Genomic DNA, 22508 nt, shown 5'->3' with positions numbered 1-22508 from the left:
ATAAAGGAATAAATCTCTGTACCACATTTTGTTTGCCTGGACCTACCTGTGTCACAGGCACAGGGAAATCTTGGCTGAGGGGAGTTTTGGCACCACCACTTCCCAAAAAGCCATTTTACCCTGCAGATTAATGTGTTATCAAGGCATGAGCTTCCTACTTTCTGGGTTACAAGTCCCTCAGTACTTTCTCTCTAAGCTCCCTGTTCTATGTCCCATATTTTTGTTCACAAATCAGACCAGATCTTCTGGACAGAATGGAATTTCGCAGCTGGGACTGGACAAAACTTTACTGGACCTGTAAATTGGCAATTTTAAAGCGGGAACAACTGACAGCACTTGTAAACCTTTCTCCTGTGAATCTCAGACATATCTATGGACAGAATAAGCCAAGCTGGTTAAAGCTCCTTGGCTCTTTGTGAAAGGCTGGGTTAAAGGACAGCTTATAAATGGAGAGTCAGGAATTACAGCTGGATTTGAAAGGCAGGAAAATAGTGCCCGTGAATTTGTTGAGGTCGAGATGGTGAGTAGCGAGAGAAGAAAGAAAATAGAGGCAGGATTGATTCAGAATGATTTAAAGCAGAAAGTTATTGATATGGAGAAATACAATATTGGAAAACAACAGGGAAGAAAATCCGTAAATTTACAGGTACTGATATTGTGAGAAAGCTTCAAGAATTTGATGGGACTGGTAAAAAGAGTTTAGTTTGAGACAAAAGTTATATGAATATATATGTCTAGTGATATAATATTTATAATCTTAGGACAAAACTGTGTCCAATGAAACTGATTTAGGAATGGGAGCTGGTTCCTCAAGATCTGCTGAAGTTCTTCAGTCTGTTACAGAGATACAAGGCCATTCATTGGGTTTACTCACAGCAGAGAGGAATTTAACATATGGGTGATATAGTTTAACCTGTTTAGCATATGGAGAAATCCATATAATGCCAATTTGCTGCTACCTTGGTACACTGCCTAATAATTTGGGATAGTTGAGTGTGCAATTAAAATTAAAATCTGTGAGCGTAAAGATATTCAGTGGCCTTGGAATAAAGGAAAAAAAATGAAGGTAGTAACAGCGATGAAGTCTAATAGTGGAAATTTAAAATGACATTTAAATTAAATTCTTGCCTCTGTTTGCAAATGTGGCAGTGTTTAATGGGGTTTTGATCAGTGCAATATGGTATCCTGGTATCAGCAGAGAAAGGAAATTTGTTCACGGTGCATTAAGCAACATGTTCTTGTGGGTGGTGGGGGATGTACCTTTATAACCAGAGCTCGATTTAAGTGGGACAAATGAGTTAAATGTGGGTCTGTGTCTGTAGACACAGAAAGCCAGGCTAAAAGTCCATTTCTGTTCCTCATGAAAAGCTTCACAGAGCTGATTCAGGTCTTCTGTTGGAGCGCCCAGAGCCTCAGAGGGATTCATACAAGCAGAAAAGGTCACACAATGCCCCAAAGAAATTGCTCTGAACTGTGTAATCTATAGGGGAAATCAGGAAGATTCAGCTTTTTTTGTTGTTATTGTTGTTTGTTTTTTTTTTCCCTCTCCAGAAATTTACCCCACATTTCTGCTTTGAACAGATGTCTTTAAAAAGTGTGTGGGAAATTTCCAGGAAGGTCTCATACACTTGAATTTTATTATGTTTCTCAAGTGCAATAATGATTTCAGAGATGACTGATGCCATTATTTCATTTAGTTTGCAACATTTTCTGTTTCAATTCCTTTTATTGTGTTTGCACAAATACAATTAGCTGTGGTACTAATCACTGTTCTAAATCGCTGAAAAAAAAGAAAGAATACATAGAATTTCAACCTTTTAATAATATTTTCCCAGGCTTGTGAAATGTTCCTTTTTTTTTTTTTTCCTTCCAGATTTAATTGATATTCATGTGTATCTGTCATTGCACAACATTCAAGCTCAGTGTTCAAAATAAGTCTTTGTGTTGCTCCTCTATGGCAGGAGAGACTGAAGGCTGAATGGTCCAAAAATGTGGGGCAGCGTTGAAGTAGAGAAATAGGAGCAACAAAGCAGAGGAGAGAATTTAATTTAGGTATTTTGAGGGACTTCATTTACAGCTTAACAAACCAGGAGGTGTCTCCATTGAAGCCTCATGGGCTCTTTAGGTGTTGGCAGGTCATGAGTCCAGAAACTATTTCATGGGTGAATGAGAATGACTTGGATGAGTGAGGAGGCAAAGAAAACACATTGAACCATTGTTACATCTCAGCTCAGGGAATAAAAGCACACTTTGGTGGAACCAAAGCAAATTCCCAAGCACACACAGGTGTTCTACCCAATATTGTGAGTCTGTCTGACAAAACCCAGCTTATTTAGAGGAATGAGGAAAAAGAAGTTATGAAAACAGTTGTGATTCTGTTGTAAGACAAATTGGTTGTAGCAGTAGCCAGGCAGTCAATTTGAGGTTGTTTAAATGCGAAGAACATTAAACAATAAACATTAGAACTGCCACTTGCTGGAGCAAACCTTGGCCCATACTTTGGATATGGGCAAGAAAATGTAGAGGAGATGTAAGAATCTATGAACTGAAGAGACAAATGACTGAACTGTGCAGCTCTCATGCCTGTAACTCACCTCTGTGACAATATTATTACTGATGTGCCTCCACCCTGCCCTTTCCCACTCACTGTAATGCACATTTCAATTAGACTCTTTGGCATGGGAGCTGTGAGTGTGAGGATACTGACCCCGATGGAGGGATTGGAGTTTTGTTCTGGAGCTGTGTCTGTGTGTTCATACATGTGGATAAGGATTTGCATATGTTTGTGTAACACCAAATAAATGTTAGATAGCATTTGCAGGCTTCACCAGAGTGATTTAGAGGGAGTAGGTGGCTACTGCCCCAGAAGATGGAAGGGGTTTGGTGATATGAGAAAGTAGGAGTATAATTAAGATGGTAAACATTATTTATGTTTTGTGGTTGCTGTAGCCAGCTCTTCTGTCTCTGTATCTCCAAGTGTTTAAGTTTTTCTAAGTTCTCATATCTCTGTTTCATGCAAAAATTTCCTAATTTTTTTTAATAAAGGAAAATTCTCACTGATGGGCATGCATAGAAATATTTTTGAACACAGTTTCTGAGGACATAAAACCAAAAGACAAAAAACCATAACATAAAAATACTTTTTTTGAAATTTGTATTTTAAGCAGCATTGTTTTGTTTTCATAGTTTATATTATTATTTTAAACTCTTCAGACTGCTGTTATTATGTCTAGGGTTCTTTAGTATGTTCAGTACAGTGGCTTTATGTAATCTGCAAGGGATTTAAAGAGGGGAGTCACCCCACAAGGGTGCTCAGAGGACAATTTTGTAGAGATAATAAATATCAAAATCTGTTGAAATTGTCCTGCTATATTTATAATACGCATTCTAGGAATCAGTAGAGGGGTTTATTCCCCTTCCACTGGTTTTCTAGTTCAATGCAAGTCCTACAAATGGATCAAATGGCAAATATTTTGTAGATAGCCTGTTGTGGTCATGGAACATTTATGGTAACAAGCTGGTTAAAGCATCATTTTGCTCTCTGATGCTATAGCAATTGACATTTAAAGAAAGACTTGGGTAGAAGAATGTTTAGGTTATTGGCTTTTAAAAATAAACATTTGCAAATCATATTTACAAAACAGAGTATTTCACCCTCTGTTTCTGAAGCAGGAAACAGGTCTGTTCATTTTCAGTGCATTCTTTTAAAAATATTATTATATTTAAATAATTATTTTACAACATTCAATTAAATGCAGTGCATTACTTTCAAAAATAATAATTTGTATGGTGTTTATCTGTGCAGGAAATCACAAAGTGACAGTTTTTATTATTTACAGTTTAGGTGGAGTCATACCTCTTGTTTACTGGGGTATCAATATGGGCCCAAATTCTCATCCCAATTCACTGAACTACCCAGTTGATCCTACAACTGCTGAGCATCATTTCCCACCAGAGCACAGCCAGGGTCTCACAGCTACTGTGCAAATACTCCTCACAGTATGGGAGGATGCAGAGTGGAAATTTGGGACATTTCCAGAAATATAAATTTTGTTTCTTAGACCGGTGAATTTTCATTCCAGTAACACCGAGGGCAGAATTTGCTTAATTTCAAGTATTCTGTTTAGGAAACCCCCTCCTCATACTTGTTCAGAAATGCCCTCCAAAATTCCAATGAATCACAGAATGGGTCTTTAAAGATCATCTGGTCCAACCCCTCTGTCATGGGCAGGGACATCTTTCACTAGATCAGGTTGCTTAAAGCTCTGTCCAACCTGACTTTGAATGGGGCCTGCCCAGAGAAGAGACATCCAAATTCAAAGTGTGAACTTTGAAATTCCTAAAATACTTGAAAGAAGAATAATCTCTGAGTTTATGTATTTATTTCAGGATGTTGTCTGGGAAATAATAACGCCTATAAAATCCATGTAGTGTAGAGCAACACAAAGCAATAGGAGCATTTGTCTTATATTCCTTCTGCTGTATTTTTATTTTTTTTTTTTTTACTAATAACTGTGGTGTACAAAATAGTTTGTGATCTCATTCAATGACCTCTAAAGTCAGTGAGCTTTTCCACTAAATATCATAAACTTATTGTCAGGCACAGGAGATTAGATATGATCATGATTTCTAGTCTAAGAAACTGAAAACTGGTCTATATTCATGAACGTGCTGTATAATAGGCTGTTGTAAATCCAGTTGGGTTATTAGGATTTATTACTGAAGGGAAGAGTCATGGTTACATTTAACACACCAGATTCAAGGTTTACAGAAATAACCAGTTCTGATAATGCTTGCCTTTTCTTATGTGAAAAAATATCAGAAGTGATAGCAAAACTAATTAAGTCAATATAATTCAAAAGTCAATTTAAGTCACAAGTCATGAGGGTACCAAGGCAAAACTTTTTGTGATATTCTGTATTCAGAAGGTATTTTTCCATATCGGTTTTTGCATTTCTCTGGGTGGAGGGAAGGTGTTTTAAGATTTAGATTTATTTCTGATTAGCCTATTCTGATGGTTAATAAATTAAATTGGTTTCCCTCAGCTGAGTCTGTTTTGCCCATGACAGTAACTGCTCAGTGGTCTCTCCCTGCCCTTACCTTGAACCATGAGCCTTTTGTTGTATTTTCTCTCCCCTGCCCAGCTGAGGAGGGGAGTGACATAAAAAAGAGGTGGCAGTTCAAATAAGATATTTGACATGATGCATAATACTGGGCATTGCCCTTCTTAGCACAGAAAATGTTAATTATATCAGTCAAGAAAACATGATTATTTTGAATTGTAATTAGTTTTGATTGTATAAAGGTAAAACATAGTGGATTTGAATGACAAAAGCATTACATAAATGCACAAAAATACATAAATATGTGTCACCCAGCTTTCTTTTTTGTCTTGATAAAATTTGAAGTTGCGTGGTATTTTAGAAACAGCTTTCAGAGGCAACAACTCATTCTTCTGCACGTTGTTGCAATTTGTTTCTGATGTCAAAAATATGTTTTTGTAAAGCAGAATGATATTAGAAGTGAAGAATTTTACTAGGAGATGCTATTTGTTGTAATAACCTGCTCTGGAGTTCATCAGTCAAATGCTGGCATAGGCAGCCATTCTAGCAGACTTTTTTTTTTTTTTTTTTTTAGAAAAAGCACTCTTTAGCAAAATTTCGACTCCTTAGCTATATTAAATGATTGATGGGCATTCTTACCTTGATTTAGGAAGTTATCTAAGAAAAGAAATTTCATCCTTGAGTATAAAAATATCTGTAAATGTGTGCATTTAAGGCAATTATTTTTTTAAAGAAACAGCGCTCTGTCTAGCAAGAAGCTCGTGAAACATTAATTTTGTAAACCCAGTTCCTTTTGGTTTGCTTGAGCTCGTGGGATTGGTCAAACAGGCTCACCAGAAACATTTACAAGTACCTCACCTGATGTGGTTGTGGATTTGAGGTTGTCCACTCCCCATCCTGGATTACAACCATTGGTGGATGTGATGTGATTGAGGACAACTGTCCTGCTGTGTTTTGTTGACCTTGTGGAATTTTCCTGCATTATGGGGAAGCTTCCAGGATCACTTGGCATTGGCCCTTGCTTACCTCTAAATACAGAAAACCTTTACCACCTTACCATTACTGCACTTAGAAGTAAACAAATTTATGAAAGTAAAACTAAATTACTGAAACGTATACAATTATTAAAATTAATTAAATGGTAAGTATTAAAAATGGAGATAATAAAATATAATTTCCAAGCTCTGCATTGATATTATAGCATCCCACCATTCCCCTCCTGGATGTAATGCTTCCTGATGCCAGACAACAAGCCATGAACATACAGATATTTCAGCAGAGAAGAGCTCACTTGATATATTTAGTCTTGTTCTGCATCATTTCCAACTGCTTTGCAACGCTGACTTGTTAAACACTTTCCTGTGGCCAGCCCTAGTCAACCCATCTGTGTTATGTGAAGTTCTTCTGAAGGTCAAACCTCAAAGACAGTTTCAGGACTGATGCCAAAATGAGTTTACACTTTGTAGATGCACTTTTGCTCTTTATCTTAGGCGGGTCACTGGCTGGCTCTGAGTGCTTAGAAGTCATACCCTTGCAAAGTATAATTCAGATATCCATGTGATATTTAATCTGAGAAAATAACCCTTTCTGATCTTTTTGGAATGAATCTTTTATGTGTATGAACAAAACAAAACAAAAGCCTGTATTGCATGTTGTTAAAACAGATTATTAAGGGAAAATATCATCTTAATCAGGCTTGTCAGCCATTAAACCCAAACCAGGATTCTCTTATTTAATCTCTACCACCGCTGGGTTTTGATCTGGGACTGAATTTCACATGAATGCTGCATAAATATTTTAATGTCTATGTAATTATCCTTTAAATGGACAGCAGTATTTTAGCCAGCTGGTATACACAATTCATTACTACCAATTTGTGTCACCTTTTGTCTTGGAAAAGCTCCTTTTTGATTCTTATGTGGTTTTCCTCTTTCTTCTCCTTGATCCCTGTAACTTTTAATAATAGTTGTCAAAAAAAAAAAAAAGCAAAACCACCAAAAAAACTAAAAATAACCTTTTCTGTTGAAACAGCCTGTTGGTGTGCATCTAGGTATTAATTAATTGCAAGAATCCCCTCTGTTCTCTCACAAGCAATCAGAGGGGCATTTTCCTAACCCATGTTGTGAGAATAACTTTTCTATTCAAATGACCTTCTTTTATCACTGGTTTCGAGACTGAGGAACAGAATGGGCGTGTGGCAGGACATACTTGAAAGACCTGCTTAAAGGCAAGCTGTGTTCTGCATTGTTCCACAAATTATGGGATGCACCACTGAGGTGCATCCCACAGCAGTCACAGAAATGCTGGTCTTTGGCACAGGAGATCCCAACTCCATCCTGCATTCCTTAGATGGGGAGCATCATCCAAATAATATTTATAAGTTACTGAGCCTGCAGTGGTGGATTAACTGTTGGACTTGATCTCAGAGGCCTTTTCCAACCTTAACTATTCTGTGATTTCCCGAAAGCTCATGAAACTCTAGAAGATTCTTCCTGAGGCAGTTCAAATAGTGGAGCACAGCATAGTTTCACAGGTTGGGTCTTTACACTTCTCTCCCACATACAAGATCTTTAGAAAAACAAAGTTTTCATTCCTCTCCTTGCTCCTTCAAGATAAAGAGAAAAAGGAGAAAAATGAAAAAAAAAGAAAAAAAGGACTGTTCACTTTATACTGGAGAGGTAATATGCATCATGGCACTACTTTAAGATGAGATACTTCCTACCCATTTCACACTTTAGAAATAATTACTTAACACAGTGCAGCCCATTTTATTCACAGTAACTTATTCTCAGTAATTTACTTGGTGGTTCTGAAGTGAAAAGCATCATGTGGTGTGGAAAGCAGCAGAGCTGCTCCTGCAGAGCTTTAGTTTATTTTTTTTTTTTTAAATTTCTTTAGGCGTTTGATCATCATGGAATTGACTCACCCTTAACACTAATTGCCATACTAAAGAAAACCTCACTAAAATATAGTCTATTAGAAACCAGGACTGGGAATTGGAAGTGGAGTCTAGTTCCCACAGGCTGTGGATTCAGTTGTTCCCTTCTTGGTGTTCATCATGACCCAGGGCAACAAGCAGAAACTCCACCATTGTTCCTGTTTTAGTGAAATCATTGATTTTTAAAGGAAATATTTATTCAATTATAATTTTGTAGATAATGCCAGTGGAATTACAGGTTATATAAGAATAGAGTAATAAATAGGAAGTGTGGAATGCTGCATTGTATTACTGTTGAAATCGCTATTGAAGTCACTGAAGGGTCAAACTACTGAATTATTAGAATAATACTATTTAAAATAGTTGATAACCCTCTATATTAAATATAGGTCTAAATTGGGATATCAAGGCTTTTCAAGAGGGAAAGAAGCAAACCAGATGCAGAGGTCAGTCAGCACTTTTACCACTTGCAATTAGTTTCTCTAAGCATTTGTCATTAAAAAGGGACTGTGAGCAGCTGCAGATGTCTGTGGAAAACTTTTAGCAGTGCATGATTTGCACTGAGACTTGCAAACTACCATGTGTGTCTTGATACAAACTATTACCCATTCCTCAGGGAAAAATCTGTGGTGAATAACTCAGATCAGGAGTTCACCTCTGAAGCCAAGAATTGATAAAGGAAGGCATATCCAGGATAACTTAGGAGTTTTAAACTCCACAGACTTTCAATCCTTCTAGAAACGTGCACACGTGTTCCATTGGATGAATTTTCAGAAGCATCCAGATAACTTAGCAGGGCATGAATAACTTTGGAGCTGGCAAACCAAATCCAAGCCTGTTTTAATGTTCTTTGGATGGCTGGTCTTCCTCTGGCACCTTTGAAGTCTTGTTCTGTTTCATTTATGAGCATCAGAATGAAGGTGGTGCCAGTTAGCATCTGTCTCGGATTTATTTCAGGTCTTGCACTGGAACCACAGGTTTCAGTCTGCTGTGATTTCATTTAACATTCTTTAACATTTTTTACACTCCATTTCCTACCAGAAGTCTTTGTGGCAATCTACCAAGAGAACTATCTTGCTTTTAACCCCTTTTGCAATATTTGGTCAGGTTTAGTAGTGCCAGAAGATGGAGATATAGAAAGGAAATTTAAAAAAGATAGGATTGAATTTTTATTATTATTATTTTCAAAGGCAAAATGTGCAGTAGTTCTGCATGTTGTATATGCATACTTTCTTCCATTTCCATTAGCTGTGATTTGGACTCCAATGCCTTAAGAATTTCAGTGCCATCATTACCAAGAGAGTTAACTTGCCATATTGCACATTCATAGTAATAACTCTTTTTGTAGGCATTTATGTGCCTGTGCAGAACTATTCATTCAATTACCCTGTGGACCAGGCAGGGGTGGTCAAATTAATTACTATCTCATGAATATAGAAGATAAAGGGCCAAATCCAATTAAAGACCTCGGGGTTTCTGAGCTCAGAGTTACAACATGAACATTTTAAGTGAGTTTTTTACCACAGGGGTACCTAAACCTGGGCTGTGCATTGTGGCTATTGAAAAAAGTGAAGTCACCTCATTCCAGGAGATTCACTGTGCTGAGTAAGTCCAAGCCCCCATCCTCTCTAGATCTTAAAAAACAAGTTAGGGCTGGAAAGAAAAGGCTTCTTCCAGCACGTGCTCTATCCTGAAGACCTATATTGATAGGTATTTTTTGAAAAAAAGCGATGTTCTAAATATCATAGAGATTATTCTACCCCCTATATTTTTATTTTAATATTTGAGTATCATGTAGGGCTTCAGGCTGATTTCCTGTTGTGGGCATTCACAAAAACTAATTCCCTTTATACCTCTGGACTGGGTACAGTTTTACTTGTTGCACTGAAACTTGGCTGTGGTGCAGATTGGGATGAAAGGGTCAGAGGGACCCCAGGCACCAGTGCCCACCCCAGCATATCTCATCTGGGGACTCCAGGCAGGGCTCTGAGGGCAGGTTTGCATTAATTTGTCCTTTTTGAACCCACCAAACTTGCATCTCTGTCTTTTGGGGGAGAAGGAAAAGTCCCTTCCCTTCCCTGCTCCCATTTTGCCCACTTAAACCAAGTAATCTGCCTGATGATTCCTGAAATAAACCTTTTATTCAATGGAAATTTGGAGTGTCCATGAAAAATGAGTGTTCCAATCATTCAGTGGAAATAATGGTAAAACTCCTGCTGTCTTGAGAGGGAGCACAGAGAAACTTTGTAAATGCACCAGTTATCATTTCAGAAAAGGTCTTTATACATTTAGTTTTATTCTAATAACAGAACAAAAGCCAAAAATTTTTCTGATATCTACAAGAAGAAATAAGGACTCTAATCAATCTGTAGAAACAAAGCATTATTTTATGCCTAATTAGTTTGTAATAGCATTTGCAAAGGTTGGGTTTTTTTTTTCTTTTCTGTAAAAAAAGGCTGTTGATGAAAATGTCACAGAGTTATTTTCAACAAGCTTTTGCTCAGATATCCCACATGGACATTCTGTTATTTTGTGCTGGCTTTTACACTAATGCCCTGTAATTGTGTTTTACTTCCTCTGATTAAACTGACAAGTAATTTGAATGGATATCACTTAGCACATTGATCTGAGGCAGTGGCAGGAATAGACCACGGCTTTGCTCTGTAAAAATAGACAGAGCTGGTCCTTTGCTTCTGCATTCTTTTGGAAGTCTGGTTGGAGTTTAAAAAGTTCTTTTATTTTGTGTTTTGTTTTGTTTTATTTCATCCCTGTTGCCTCGTGGTTGTGATGTCCTACAAAGGAACACGTGGACACGAAGCAGCCTGTACTCAAAGTGAAAGATTAATTACAGTAATGAGGATTGAGTTATTTTCTTTCCCGGGCTTTGCTCTGTCCCCAGTCATTCAAAGCAGGAGCTGAAGTTATGGCACATGTCCAATTAAACCTCAGGCTCATTGTCTGCTTGCAGGTGGGGTTTTCACAGGAGATATGTCAGGGTGAAACCCTTGTTTCCAGACACATGTCACTGCCCTCAGAAAGTTTGACACCTCCACTGATACTGTGTAGGCTGCACAGTACATTGCCAAGTAGGGTGTCAGCACTGGAAAGCAGCAGTGCTTTCAGATAATAATTATTTCAAATATTTTTCCAGCTTAGACTGTAATTAAAAGTGTTCAGAACAGGTTGGAGGACAAAGAACGTGCAAAAAAACCCAACCTCTACCTGGGTGGCTTGGAAGGAACTGGCAAGGTAAGGGAAAAGAAAGTAGCAATTAATTGGAAAAAGCATTTAATTCTCTGTTATAAGTATTGAGTTGGCATTGAGTTTGAGCTGCCTACATTGATGAACACATTTTTGATTGGACATAAACAAGACTCATTTCCTTGTGGATCATCCAAGGAATATAAGCATGGTGCAATTAAAAAGAAAGAAATGCAGATGTAATAGTCAACACACATCTCATACAGAAATCTATTAGATAGTGACAGGTGCAGCCAACTAGTTGAAATCTTGTTTTTCAGTGATATTTGATAATCAAAGCACTCTAAGTGCTCACAAAAAACAGTTCTGTGCCTCTTAGGCACAGACAGATGAGTTTGGGGGGTGTGGTTGAACTCTGAGGTTCTATAATGCCTTTGTGCCTTTGTGCAGTAATTCTGCATCTAAATAGAATGGCATAGTTGGAGCTTCAATATGTTCATACGAAATTTTCATTTAGTACCTGTAAATGTTGTGAATGCTCTGATGTACTTCCAGTGGTCACTTCATTTCTCAGAGGTGCCTATTTGGTTAAAAAGATTCTTTGCTGAAAAAAAATGCATAACGTTCCACACTATGGAAGCCAATGTTATAGTCAAGTGTCATCATCCAATGGAGTCTTTTTCTAGAATACATAAGCAAACAAAAAAACCTTTGCTTACAACCAAACAACATTGTGTGGTTCTCCTGTTGCTCCAAGAGAGCTGAAAAATACTAAAAGGATGTTTTCAAGGGATGCTGAGATGGCTCAAGAAGTCCTGCACTTAATTCAGTGAATAACACTCATCCCTGTGACTCATAATACACATTTTAGTCTAAAACCAACTAGAGAAAGATTGGCTACAAGAGCTTTCTGGTGACTAAGGGGTAAAACTAACATAAATACCAGACATCAAAACCACTTCCTTTGAAAGTCCTAAGAAATATTTCCACTAATCTGTAACAAAGACAAACCAAAAGTCTAATCAATAGATTTCTGAGTTTGGATCCATGAAGTATATTTTTGTTACATGCTGTAAGACACTCTGTCTTTTTCTACCCCTCCTCTTTTCTTAGTCGCCTCATATTGCATCACCTTTTTAACTGATAAAATTTGAACAGAATACATTATAGGAGGCTTCATTAATAACTACTTCATGACTTAGGAACATTATTATGCTTAATAGAATAGGCTTTTCTCAAGACCTTTTGTTAGAATGGGTAAATTTTAACATTTTTCATTTGCATAGTCCTTTACTACAGGTTTACATATCTGAAGGGAAAGAAAAAAATGTATCCTATCTGCTTTTTTCTCCAGTTATTTTAGATTAAGAGAAGACATCAGGAGCCATTTAAAAGCAGATTGCAATTTGCAGCTGGAAAGCAGCTGGTGGTTAAATGAGGAGTTTGTACTGGACCCTTTGCAAGTAGAAGTCTGTGAAGAAATTAGAATAATTTTGAATTCTGGAGTAAACATTTCTGACCTTCTAAATGGAAGCATCTGCAAGATTTTATTTATATGATGAGTGGGGAGATTCTCAGCTGGTGTAAATTAGTGTGGCTTCAGTGAAGCTGATGTTTTTATAACAGTTTACATCATGCACATTTCTTTCCTCGGAAATTCTATTTTTTATATGCGTTTAAGTGTAACAGCATCAATTTTCTGTACTGACATTTTCTGAATAGAAACAGGCAGCTTCTTCTATGAAAACCCTTATGTTTTCCTCTGAGTAAGCACTGCAAAGGAAAAGATGCTATTTAATGACAAGAAATATTCTGCCAGATTTAAATTTTAATATGTATTGTTACAAAGTCAGCCCCTCAAACAGAAAGGAGTGAGGGGAAGCTTCACAGACATCAGCTCTCAAGGGCATTAGGACAGAAACCTGGATCAGAAGTAGACTTGCATGCTAACACTCATATCACCTGAATTCACAGTGATAGGGATCCCATTACACACACACTGCCAGAGATTTCTTGAGGACATACAAGAAAACCTGTCTCAGGTTATTAGTCCTGGCTCTTCCAACTGCATTTACTTGTTTTCCACCGTTATCAGCAAACCTCAGTTCCAAATGAGGCTGATGTTGGCATATGTCTTTATCTGAGTAAGCTCAGATTAGAGAAATGCAGCTAAACTGGAGGGGTTTTTTTTGTTTGTTTTCTTCATTAGGTTGTGATGTTTCTGTGTTTCTGTGACCCAGCACCCTCAACCTTTCCTTGCATTCAGTTGGGCATTGCAGAAGACTTCATCAGGGTTCCCTTGATCCCATCGACCAGGTCACTTAGGAAGATATTAAACAATGTTGAGCCCAATATCAATCCTTGAGAGACCCCACTTGGGACAAGCTGCCAGTTTGAAAAGAACCTGAGACTGTAAAGATCCAATCCCAAGTCTGAATTATAAAGTGTGTTTCTTTTAGACAGTGAGAAGAAAGCGAATTATTTTCAGGACCTCAAAATATCACATCCTGGAAGGACTGGAATATCTTTTGTGGAAGCTTGTAAAAAAGGCACCTTTATGATCCTGTATTTTTTAATTCTCTGGAAAAAAAAATCATCCAAAACACACAAAATTTTTCCAAGACACAGTCTCCAGCCTGATCCTTAGGAGGGTTGGACAGTCTTTATAGTTATTAAGTCGGCAGTTTATCTCATGTTACTTATTTTTTTTTAAGAATTAATCATCAAGCATTTCAAGATCCCCTCCATTGTTGATGGAGAGGAGCAATCCCATGTGGTGACATGTATTCCGTATTAAAACAAGTATGCAAGACAGATGGGTGCTCTAAAAGTGCCTGTCACTTTATACTGAGTATAGAAGGAGCTAAAATAACTAGATTTGATTCAGTATTTCTTGATGGTAAAATTAAATGGGATGGTCCTTCCCTGAAAGCTATCACTGTTTTCTCGACTGGCAGTGTGTGCTGCCTTATAATCTGAGTTTAATTAAGTGACACAACTCTTAAGTGATAGCAGGATATTCTTGCCTTGGGGAAGAATTTCTAACAGATGCATGGCTCTCCCTCCTTCCAAAAAAAGCCCGAAACAATGCATGTGTTTTACCTAATAAAAATCAATGATATTTGGAAGTTGCACTTGCCTTGTCCCTTAGGAAAGTCCCACCAGTTGCCTTTCCTGAATGTTTGGTGCCTCAGTAGGCTGTAAAATCCAGTCTATCTAGAAGAGCAGAACCGTGTCCTCACCACAGTGATCCTGGAAACTGTAGTTCAAAAATACACAGAAATGCAGAAATATTCAGTGTATCATCTACAAGTGAAAAAAAAAAGATCACCAAACCCAAAAAAATTGCTGCCTTTGTTCTCGAGAGTGAAAAAGTTCTCCATCTTAGGCAACCTCTAATATCATTATAAATATAAATTCCTCAGCCAGTTCTTTTTTTTTTTTGGAATTTAGATGCCAGTACACGATTATGGGTAAATATCAATTAATAGTAGCAGCTGCCACTTGGGAACTATTGTGATCAAACCCTAATCCTAACTGGTGCTTCAAATCAAACTGCAGTCATTGATAACGTTTCTGAAAGTCCTTGGTTATTGCCAAAAGACAAGAAGTGGTTACAACAGTGAATTATGCAAAACATGAAAAACAACAACCACAAACCAATCAAAGTGAAATACTCCCCTACACACAAGTTTTCCCACTTTGGAAAAGATAAAAGAAGCAACTACACGTGGCTGATATTGAACAAATCACTTAATTCACCGATTCACCACTTGGAGGGCTTCAGATATCGTGGTGATGTGGCCTGCACAAAAAACATACATAAAATATGACAAGAAAATCTTCCTCAGCCATTAACAGATACAGTTTTCATTATTTCTTTATTTTGTTTCAAACTTGGTTTGTACAGATCTAGATAAAACTTGCTTGGATCCAGGCCAAGGATAAGACCTGTGCACCTCAGGTGCTGATACCGTGTCCAGCTCATGACTCATTTTAATTTTATTGCATATATTTACTCTCTGGCACTGCAAGTTTGTGGCTTCCCCGGCTTTCTACACAGTTGTTATCATTCATGCTACACTGGAACCAAATTCACTGGTCACAAGGTAATTAAAAACTGCTGAAAGAAATTCTTTTATTTAAGGAGAACTTGCTGTATCATACATTTATGAGCAGATTGTTTAGTGAATTGCATTCTAGAACTGGGGAATATCGTGGAAGAGCCTGTAATTCAGTGTTTTATTGCAAAGGAGCCACACCCTGAACATACTGGGATGTCTCTGCATCCAAAAGAGTGTGAGCAGCAGGTGAGGGGGGGATTTTGCCCCTCAGCCCCACTCAGGTGAGACCCCACCTGCAGCTCTGGGGCTCCCAGCACAGGAAGGACATTGAGGTTTTTTTTAACGTCCTTTCATGCAAAATTCTCTTTTTTTTCCCCTGAAGAAAACCATCAGTTATTGAGAGGAAAAGGGAACATACAAATTTTCATACCATAGGAGGTAGCAAAGTTGAAGCTGACAAACAGGTGATTGCAAACCTCCATTGTAGTTACTTAGAGTAAATTCTAAAACCAAAATAATTTATAAGAATAAATATACAGAGCTGAGTAAAACAGTCATTCATGTTTATATCATGCTCCCAAAAGACTTCTTGCCATTCAATTTTTCCATAAATTGATTTTTTTTAACAAGTCTTCTTCAGCTCATCCATGCAGGAACCACACAGGTTTTGTAAAACTTGTTTTCCTGTCCCATTTCCCTAGCAAATAACTAGGATTTTCAACTTCCAGTGAAATTTAGTCTCTACTTACTTCTCCTGTAATATATAGTTTAGCCTTTTCCTGACCCAAAATTAATCATCTTCTGTCAGAAGGAGAATATGTATTGGTATGTTTAAACGTAGATTTCTGTTTAGAAGCACTGATGCAGCCTATGTCTGTTGTTCAAAATGTTCTTCCTCTTAGTACTAAGCTTCTCTTCATCACTTTTAAAAGGGCTATTGAACATGGGCACAGTTTTAAAAGAGTGATGTTGTTCAATGTTTAAAATAAAATATTAGGACGGATATATTTTTGAGCAGCAGTTTGCGCCTTAATAAAACACCGTGATATTGAAGTTCTGAATAAACTGTAAATGATGGAACCCTCTACCCATGGGATGGTGAAAATATAAAAATAAATCAAGATTTGGTAGCTTCTGGATCAATAGATAATCTTTCCACCTGTCTCCTGGAGGCTAAATTACTGGAAATAGCAGTGAAAGTGTCTTGGACATGCAACACGTAATGTGTGGGGAGACTGAGCTTTCTCAGATATTTTGGCTTATATCTAACAGAGGAAAGTGGGAAAACAGTGGTTCCAAAACTTCTTGCGTAGTTTTAGTCCACTATTATTATTAATATTATTATTGTAAAATTGTAACACTGAGCTTTTGAATGAGGCACTTCAGAGGAAAAGGACAACAACCCTCTCTAACGTCACTCATTTAGTTGTCATACATGTTGGGTTTTGTCTGTGACATTCTGTTGTAGGCCTGCAGTTGCTGCACTTCTTGTGCACTTCTTTTATAGGTCATTGTTGTCAGCCTTGTTCGTCTGGCACTGATTGTAAATTTTTTTTTTTAAATAGCATGCTCAGAATTATGGGTTTGCACCTCACACAACTCTGAAGTTGATCCTAACTTTTCAATACGAGGATATTCATTACAGAAGCATCTCTCTTTCTAATAATAATTTTGGAAGTAGCAATTTTAGCCGTTTCACGTGGTGAAATTTAAACTCTAGGATTTCCATACTGGTGGTGCCTGGAATTATTCAGAACTATCAACACAGTTCCAACCTGAAGCATCTTCTTCCAAAATTGACTGTATCTCATCCAAAATGCACCGTGTCTGGGCTGATTGACTTGACTGTCTTTGTCTTGACTCTGTGATATTCTCCAGGGTTAAAAGAAAGTGTCCTTTTAAGTATCTTTTGCTGATCAAAAGAGTTCTGTAATAAGAAAATCATGTAATATAAATGTCCTTAATAGTTGTGATAAATATTTTGGAAGTTTTATATTTTACTTCGACAATATAAACTGTGAACAGCTCATGACAAAAAAAAAAGGAAGGAGAGTAAAACGGTCTTTATTCAAAAGGAAAAACAGTGCTGTATCTTAGCAGAGATCATTCTAGCAGGTGCTGAAATTTCTTACCCTCCTTAAGTACTTTTTGTTATTAATTTATTTCTTTTCCTGACTAAGTAAAGTTCCCAGTATAACTGAGTGCTTACCTTAATATTTTGCGGTTTTAACTGTGAAGCTTTTCAGACTTTGCTTAATATAAAGAGGAAAGTTCTTGTATTCTATCTTTGTTTTAGTGTTCCAGTAATATTGTTGACACTGTTTGTGACTACAGGCATTTTCTAGAATGATAGGGCAATCAATACCTAGATTTCTTCCACTTACCAGACACAGATGTGTTGAAAAACTACACAACTTCTCATGCCACGTGGCAAATCAGGCTTAAAACCACTTGAAAATTATATTCAGGGAGCTGGCTCCTGCATTCTGTGATCTGAGAGAGGGACTGCAGCCTCGGGGTAGAAATGCAATGGAAGACCCTCTCCTGACCTGGAGGACTCTGCAGCCAGCACAGCCCCTGGTCAGGATCCCGTGGGAATTAGCTCATCCTGAGCAACTGAGAATAAATCAAACAGGCAGGGAAAAGCTCTAAGGAAATTAGGATGGAAGTAACACAGACTGAGAAAATTGTTTGAAAATATCTCGAGTACAAGCAGTATGCAAATGCTGTTAAATGGTCACAAGAAATCAGGGGCTTGATTAATATATTCTCCCGTAGCAAAGTTCTCATTGCACCATGAATAGATGTAATTCTTTCCATAGGGACTCTGAATGCCGATATTTTGACATTCAAGGACTTCTGTGCATTTCTCCTCCTTCTCTTTTTAACCCAATGCCAGCAGCAATTTTTGCTTCCTTTTTAGCCCAAATTATCTTTCTTCTCTTTGTGGAAAAAGATTAACAGAGAAATGGCAAAAACCTCAATACTAAGCTTTATGGTTTTTTCAGGAAACCACTAAATTCCTTTCTATCTCTTCTAGGAATGAAGGCCAAAAAATTATCACAGAGCAACAATAATATAAGAGTATTTAAGGACTTAAATAAATAAACTTTAATAAACTTATATTTTCAGCACAGAGCAGATGGTGTTTGACAGACCTCCCTGAAGCTATGTAGCATCACATGCCACGCTAGTTATTTTTCAATAATGTGATTTACTAAACAAATTTCTTCTTCTTTGAAATCCTACGGCGAAGGAGGGGTTTTGTGTACAGATTAAAAGGCAGTAGCCATTTCATAAGTAACAGGTGAAGGACACCTAAAATTCATGGATAAATACAAAAATTGTACAGAATATTTGAGACTGCATCCATATTTTTATGTGTTAATAAAATATTGACATTGAGAGAGCTCAACTGGATCTCCATCCACTTGGTTTGGGAGCCTGTTTTCCAGCACAGGCTGGTTCATCCCATTTAGCATCTCAGACAGCGTGGAGGCATGATTTGGGCAATTGCACAGAGCAATTGAGAACAGGCTCTTTTCTGTTTTGGAGGGAGAAGGGCCTGGCCAGATGGACGTTGACAGTTTGTGTTGTGTGGCCTAAGGGTCACGGAAGGGCTCCCAGTTGTTTTGTGTTTCACAATAGGATGCACCCCAAGGGCCACTGTTTGCATAAACACTGTTAATTTAAAACCAGACTCAAAAAGATACAGGATAAATTTGAAGAGAGGCTTGGGAGAGGTTCTTTATGTAGACTACCATGGGCCTACTCTCAGTGAAAGTTTCCTTCCTATGAGCAGTACAAAACACCCAGATTAGGAATCTAAATTACAAACTTTGATGTCAATCTCAAAATTTATACTTTTTTTTCCAATGGCCAGGAGCCCTTTCTCCTAGATGGTGCAGTTTATTAAATGCATAATTTATTGAGTGTCACTGTATCCCATAGCTGACTACCCTGGAAGAAGTCCCAAGTTCCTGTTCAAGGACAACTTTCTGAACCCCTAAATGGGTGCCAGGCATTAATTGCTTGACCTCACCATGTAGGTGGTGAACACAAAATATATCTGCTCTGCATGAGATGAGTGAATAAGCATTGTTAACTAGTTGTTTTGTTTGAGAGCTGTAAAATACGATCCTTAAGTTAAGTATCATGGTGTTTACTCTTTTACTGTTTACATTGTGTTAATATTCACAGTAATTTTCCCCAGTTTAGCAAATTATTCCCTGATTTTATTACAAATGAAAAAAAAAAAAAAAAGCCAAACAAAGGTTATCTTTGCCCTAGAAAAAAATGTCTTAATGTATTTTGTGTGGTTATGGATCTTTCTAAGCCAGTCCATTAAAATTTTAACAATGAGAAGGAAGAGGAGAATTTAAAAAATATTAAAGAATTTGAATTATTTGATTGGGAAAATAAAGCATCCCAGAACAGTGATGTCACCAAGAAAACTTGGTTCAGCAAGTGCACAGTGCACAGCTGGAGTAATTTTGTTCTTTTAAGTTTTCTTAGAATATAGCTTTGTAGTCTAACTAACTAGAACCTGGCTGAGACTGGCTCATCTGGTAGTCCCTGCTGTACCATTCTGACAGCCAGGAGAGGCTTCCTGTACCAAACTTATCTGCCTCAGCTTTATTGTGAAATTTCAGCCTGAAAAGCAAGCTTTGATTGTGTGCACATGTGACAGCTGCTGCCTCGAACAAAATAACAGGGACCGAATTCAGGACATCTAAAACTAAAAGCCTGTGCTGACACTGCTTAGGCTAAAGAGACTTAGCTCTTCAGCTGGGGACCAGAAGAACTCAGTCAAAGGATGAAGACAAGAAAAGTGAGATAAAAATATCACCGGGTGACACAGATGCCTCCTCTTGTGTGATAGCAAATGCTTTCTCTCTCTGTTTTCTGGTGTCAATTTGTATGATTAACTCCAGAATTTGTAATGGATTCTTTTTAGAGAGCTAAGAGGTAAATTTATGTTTTGTATCAAATTCTGGTGGCACTTGATATTGTTGTGTTTGAATTTCTAAATGAAAAAAGGGGATGGGTTTTTGCAGATTTCTAAATGATCATAAAAGCTTTGGCCTCATGTCATAATTAGAATTACAGGCAATAACAGAAAGCAGGCATTCTCTGGAATGAATGCTTAAAGCAAAGGCTGGAACAGAGGCCACTTGCCAATGTAGAGCTGTTAACCGTGCAGGCCATGTGAGAGATCACTGTTGAAAGGGTATGTTTAATCCCCATCCCACCCCAAAAGTGACTTCTCAATAGTTCCCAGAAAAGTATGCTATTAGGCTCAGCTGGAGACGGAAAATCGCTCTTAATCATATGCAAGGAACAATTCTAAATAGGAGTATTTGAAAACAGCCTTGGGAAGGAAAGAGTACTGCCAGGAAGAATGGAAGATCATTCTGATTCTTGATGAAAAGCTTTCAAACAGAGTTCAATGTGCAAGAGATGTGACAAATCTTTAGAGAAGCAGTTTTCTCTTAAGAGAAAGGTAATACAGCTAACAAAGTCACTTAATGCTTTTTGTGTCATTGAACCTAAAAAAAGTATTTTTTCCCCATTGGTTACGAGCCACGAAAGGCTTTTTTCCCCCATTTTTTAATCTTCGTGAGGAGTTTTGCTTTGAGACTTCCTGCAGGAAAGTGTTTTAAGTGGAATTTTTCTTTATACTGCACCTAATGTCTGCCAATATGATTCCTGCTACAGGCGTAGGGACCATTTTCCTTCTGTCCTCAAGCTGTGTTGCTGCTTATTATCATGTTTAACATTCCCAGTGCCTGGCAGGATGGAGATTAGAAACTCTTAATATTCATTTTATAGTGAAAGGTCTTGCCAGATTTTTTTGAGTATTAACTATAATATATGCACATAATTTAGTGGTGGAAAAGTTCTGAACTCTCCGGTGAGTCACCTTCATCTTTGTTCTTATCACTTTAGGATTGTTTTTAAATAATCTTCTACGCCTCCCTCACATAAACATGTTAAAACCACTACATTGGAAATAACAGCTTGATGGAAGCAAACAAAAAAAAAAAGGTGCACAGGCTTCCTTTGATAAGTCTGTACTATTTTTTTTAGAAGTGTATATTATTTGGAGTATTTTTATCTAACTCTGTGATTTTGGTTTTGTTAACAGACTGGAAGGAAGGAGAAGGGGGACCCACTCAACATTGCCATTGACAAGATGACCAAGAAAACACGAGACCTTCGAAGACAGGTAAGCTATGATTTTTATAATGCTTCTTGATTTTCCGAGGGAATCATAAACTTTTCCGCTTAGGATTCGTTTTGCCACATGTAGAGGTTTAAAGTGTTGGTGTCCTTATTTAGACATGACATTACATTACACGTGGCATGAAGCAAAGGAGTAGCATTTCCTGAGACAAAAAAAAAACAAAAGGGAGAATGGAATGTGTTCCAAGTGTAACCCCAAAATGTCCTGCTGTGTGGGAGGGTGGGCAGATTGGCCAGGCCTTCACAGCCCAGCAACCCCAGTCATAAAAACACTGGCATATGTGCTTATTTGTATTTATTGGAATACCCTCATGGAAATAACAGGAAAGAAAAGGAGAATGTGAAAAAAAATTTATAAGAGCAGAACATTTTCAGAGAAAACTTCCAAGGTGTACTGTGTGAAATAAAGATTTTATGAAGATATAGAGAGGGTTAATAAATAACAAGTTGCCCAGAGAGATGGTGGATTCCCTATCCCTGTAAACATTAAAGTCTAGGGGATATAGTTGAGGATGGCCCTGCCCATGACACAGGGAAGTGGACCTTTGAAGGTCCCTTCTAACCCAAAGTATTCTATGATTTTATGAATAACTGCAAAACATAGCTTAAACAGTAAAGAATTTCTTATATTACATTTATCATTGTGTTTTGTAATAAGGTTGAAAGGTTAATTCAAAACACTTGAGATGGAAAAGAATTGAAAGGAGATGGGCAAACAAGAGGGAGAAATCCTTTATAAGTTTCTTTAAGCCTTTAAGTTAAGGCAGGGCAGATTGCCTCTTTTTATCTCTTTTCTCTCCTTTTGAGATGATCTCAATTCTGCATTTTCTGTAAATAATAATAATAATAATAACAACAACGAAAAATAAAACTGCAAGACCAAGCAAGGACTTAAATGTATCTTCAGAAACCTATTTGCTACAAGATAGTTTCAGAAAGAGTGGCCCCTGCAGGTATTTTGGAATCAGTGCTCTGCACTGCCAAAGCTCAGTTCAT

At 37.5% G+C, this 22508-nt stretch overlaps 1 protein-coding gene across 3 annotated transcripts in view; it reads left to right on the top strand.

Moving 5' to 3' along the window:
- The window catches only part of CTNNA2 (catenin alpha 2), a 407233-nt gene that overhangs the window by 266663 nt on the left and 118062 nt on the right, over positions 1-22508 (top strand). The window contains exons 1-2 of one of the 3 annotated variants that reach the window (XM_039383432.1): positions 15174-15311; positions 21415-21495. In XM_039383432.1, the coding sequence (XP_039239366.1) occupies positions 15189-15311; positions 21415-21495 (204 nt within the window). In that variant the 5' untranslated portion in view covers positions 15174-15188. Of the gene's footprint in view, positions 1-15173; positions 15312-21275; positions 21315-21414; positions 21496-22508 lie in introns of those variants that run through there. The other 2 variants (XM_027729292.2, XM_039383431.1) reach the window with 2 other exon arrangements.

Source organism: Pipra filicauda, unplaced genomic scaffold (assembly GCF_003945595.2).
Source record: "Pipra filicauda isolate LSUMZ 115617 unplaced genomic scaffold, ASM394559v2 scaffold30_size5312502_pilon, whole genome shotgun sequence".
Classification (NCBI taxonomy): Eukaryota; Metazoa; Chordata; class Aves; order Passeriformes; family Pipridae; genus Pipra; species Pipra filicauda.
Note: the sequence above shows the minus strand (reverse complement) of the source record. Positions and strands in the feature narration are given on the sequence as shown.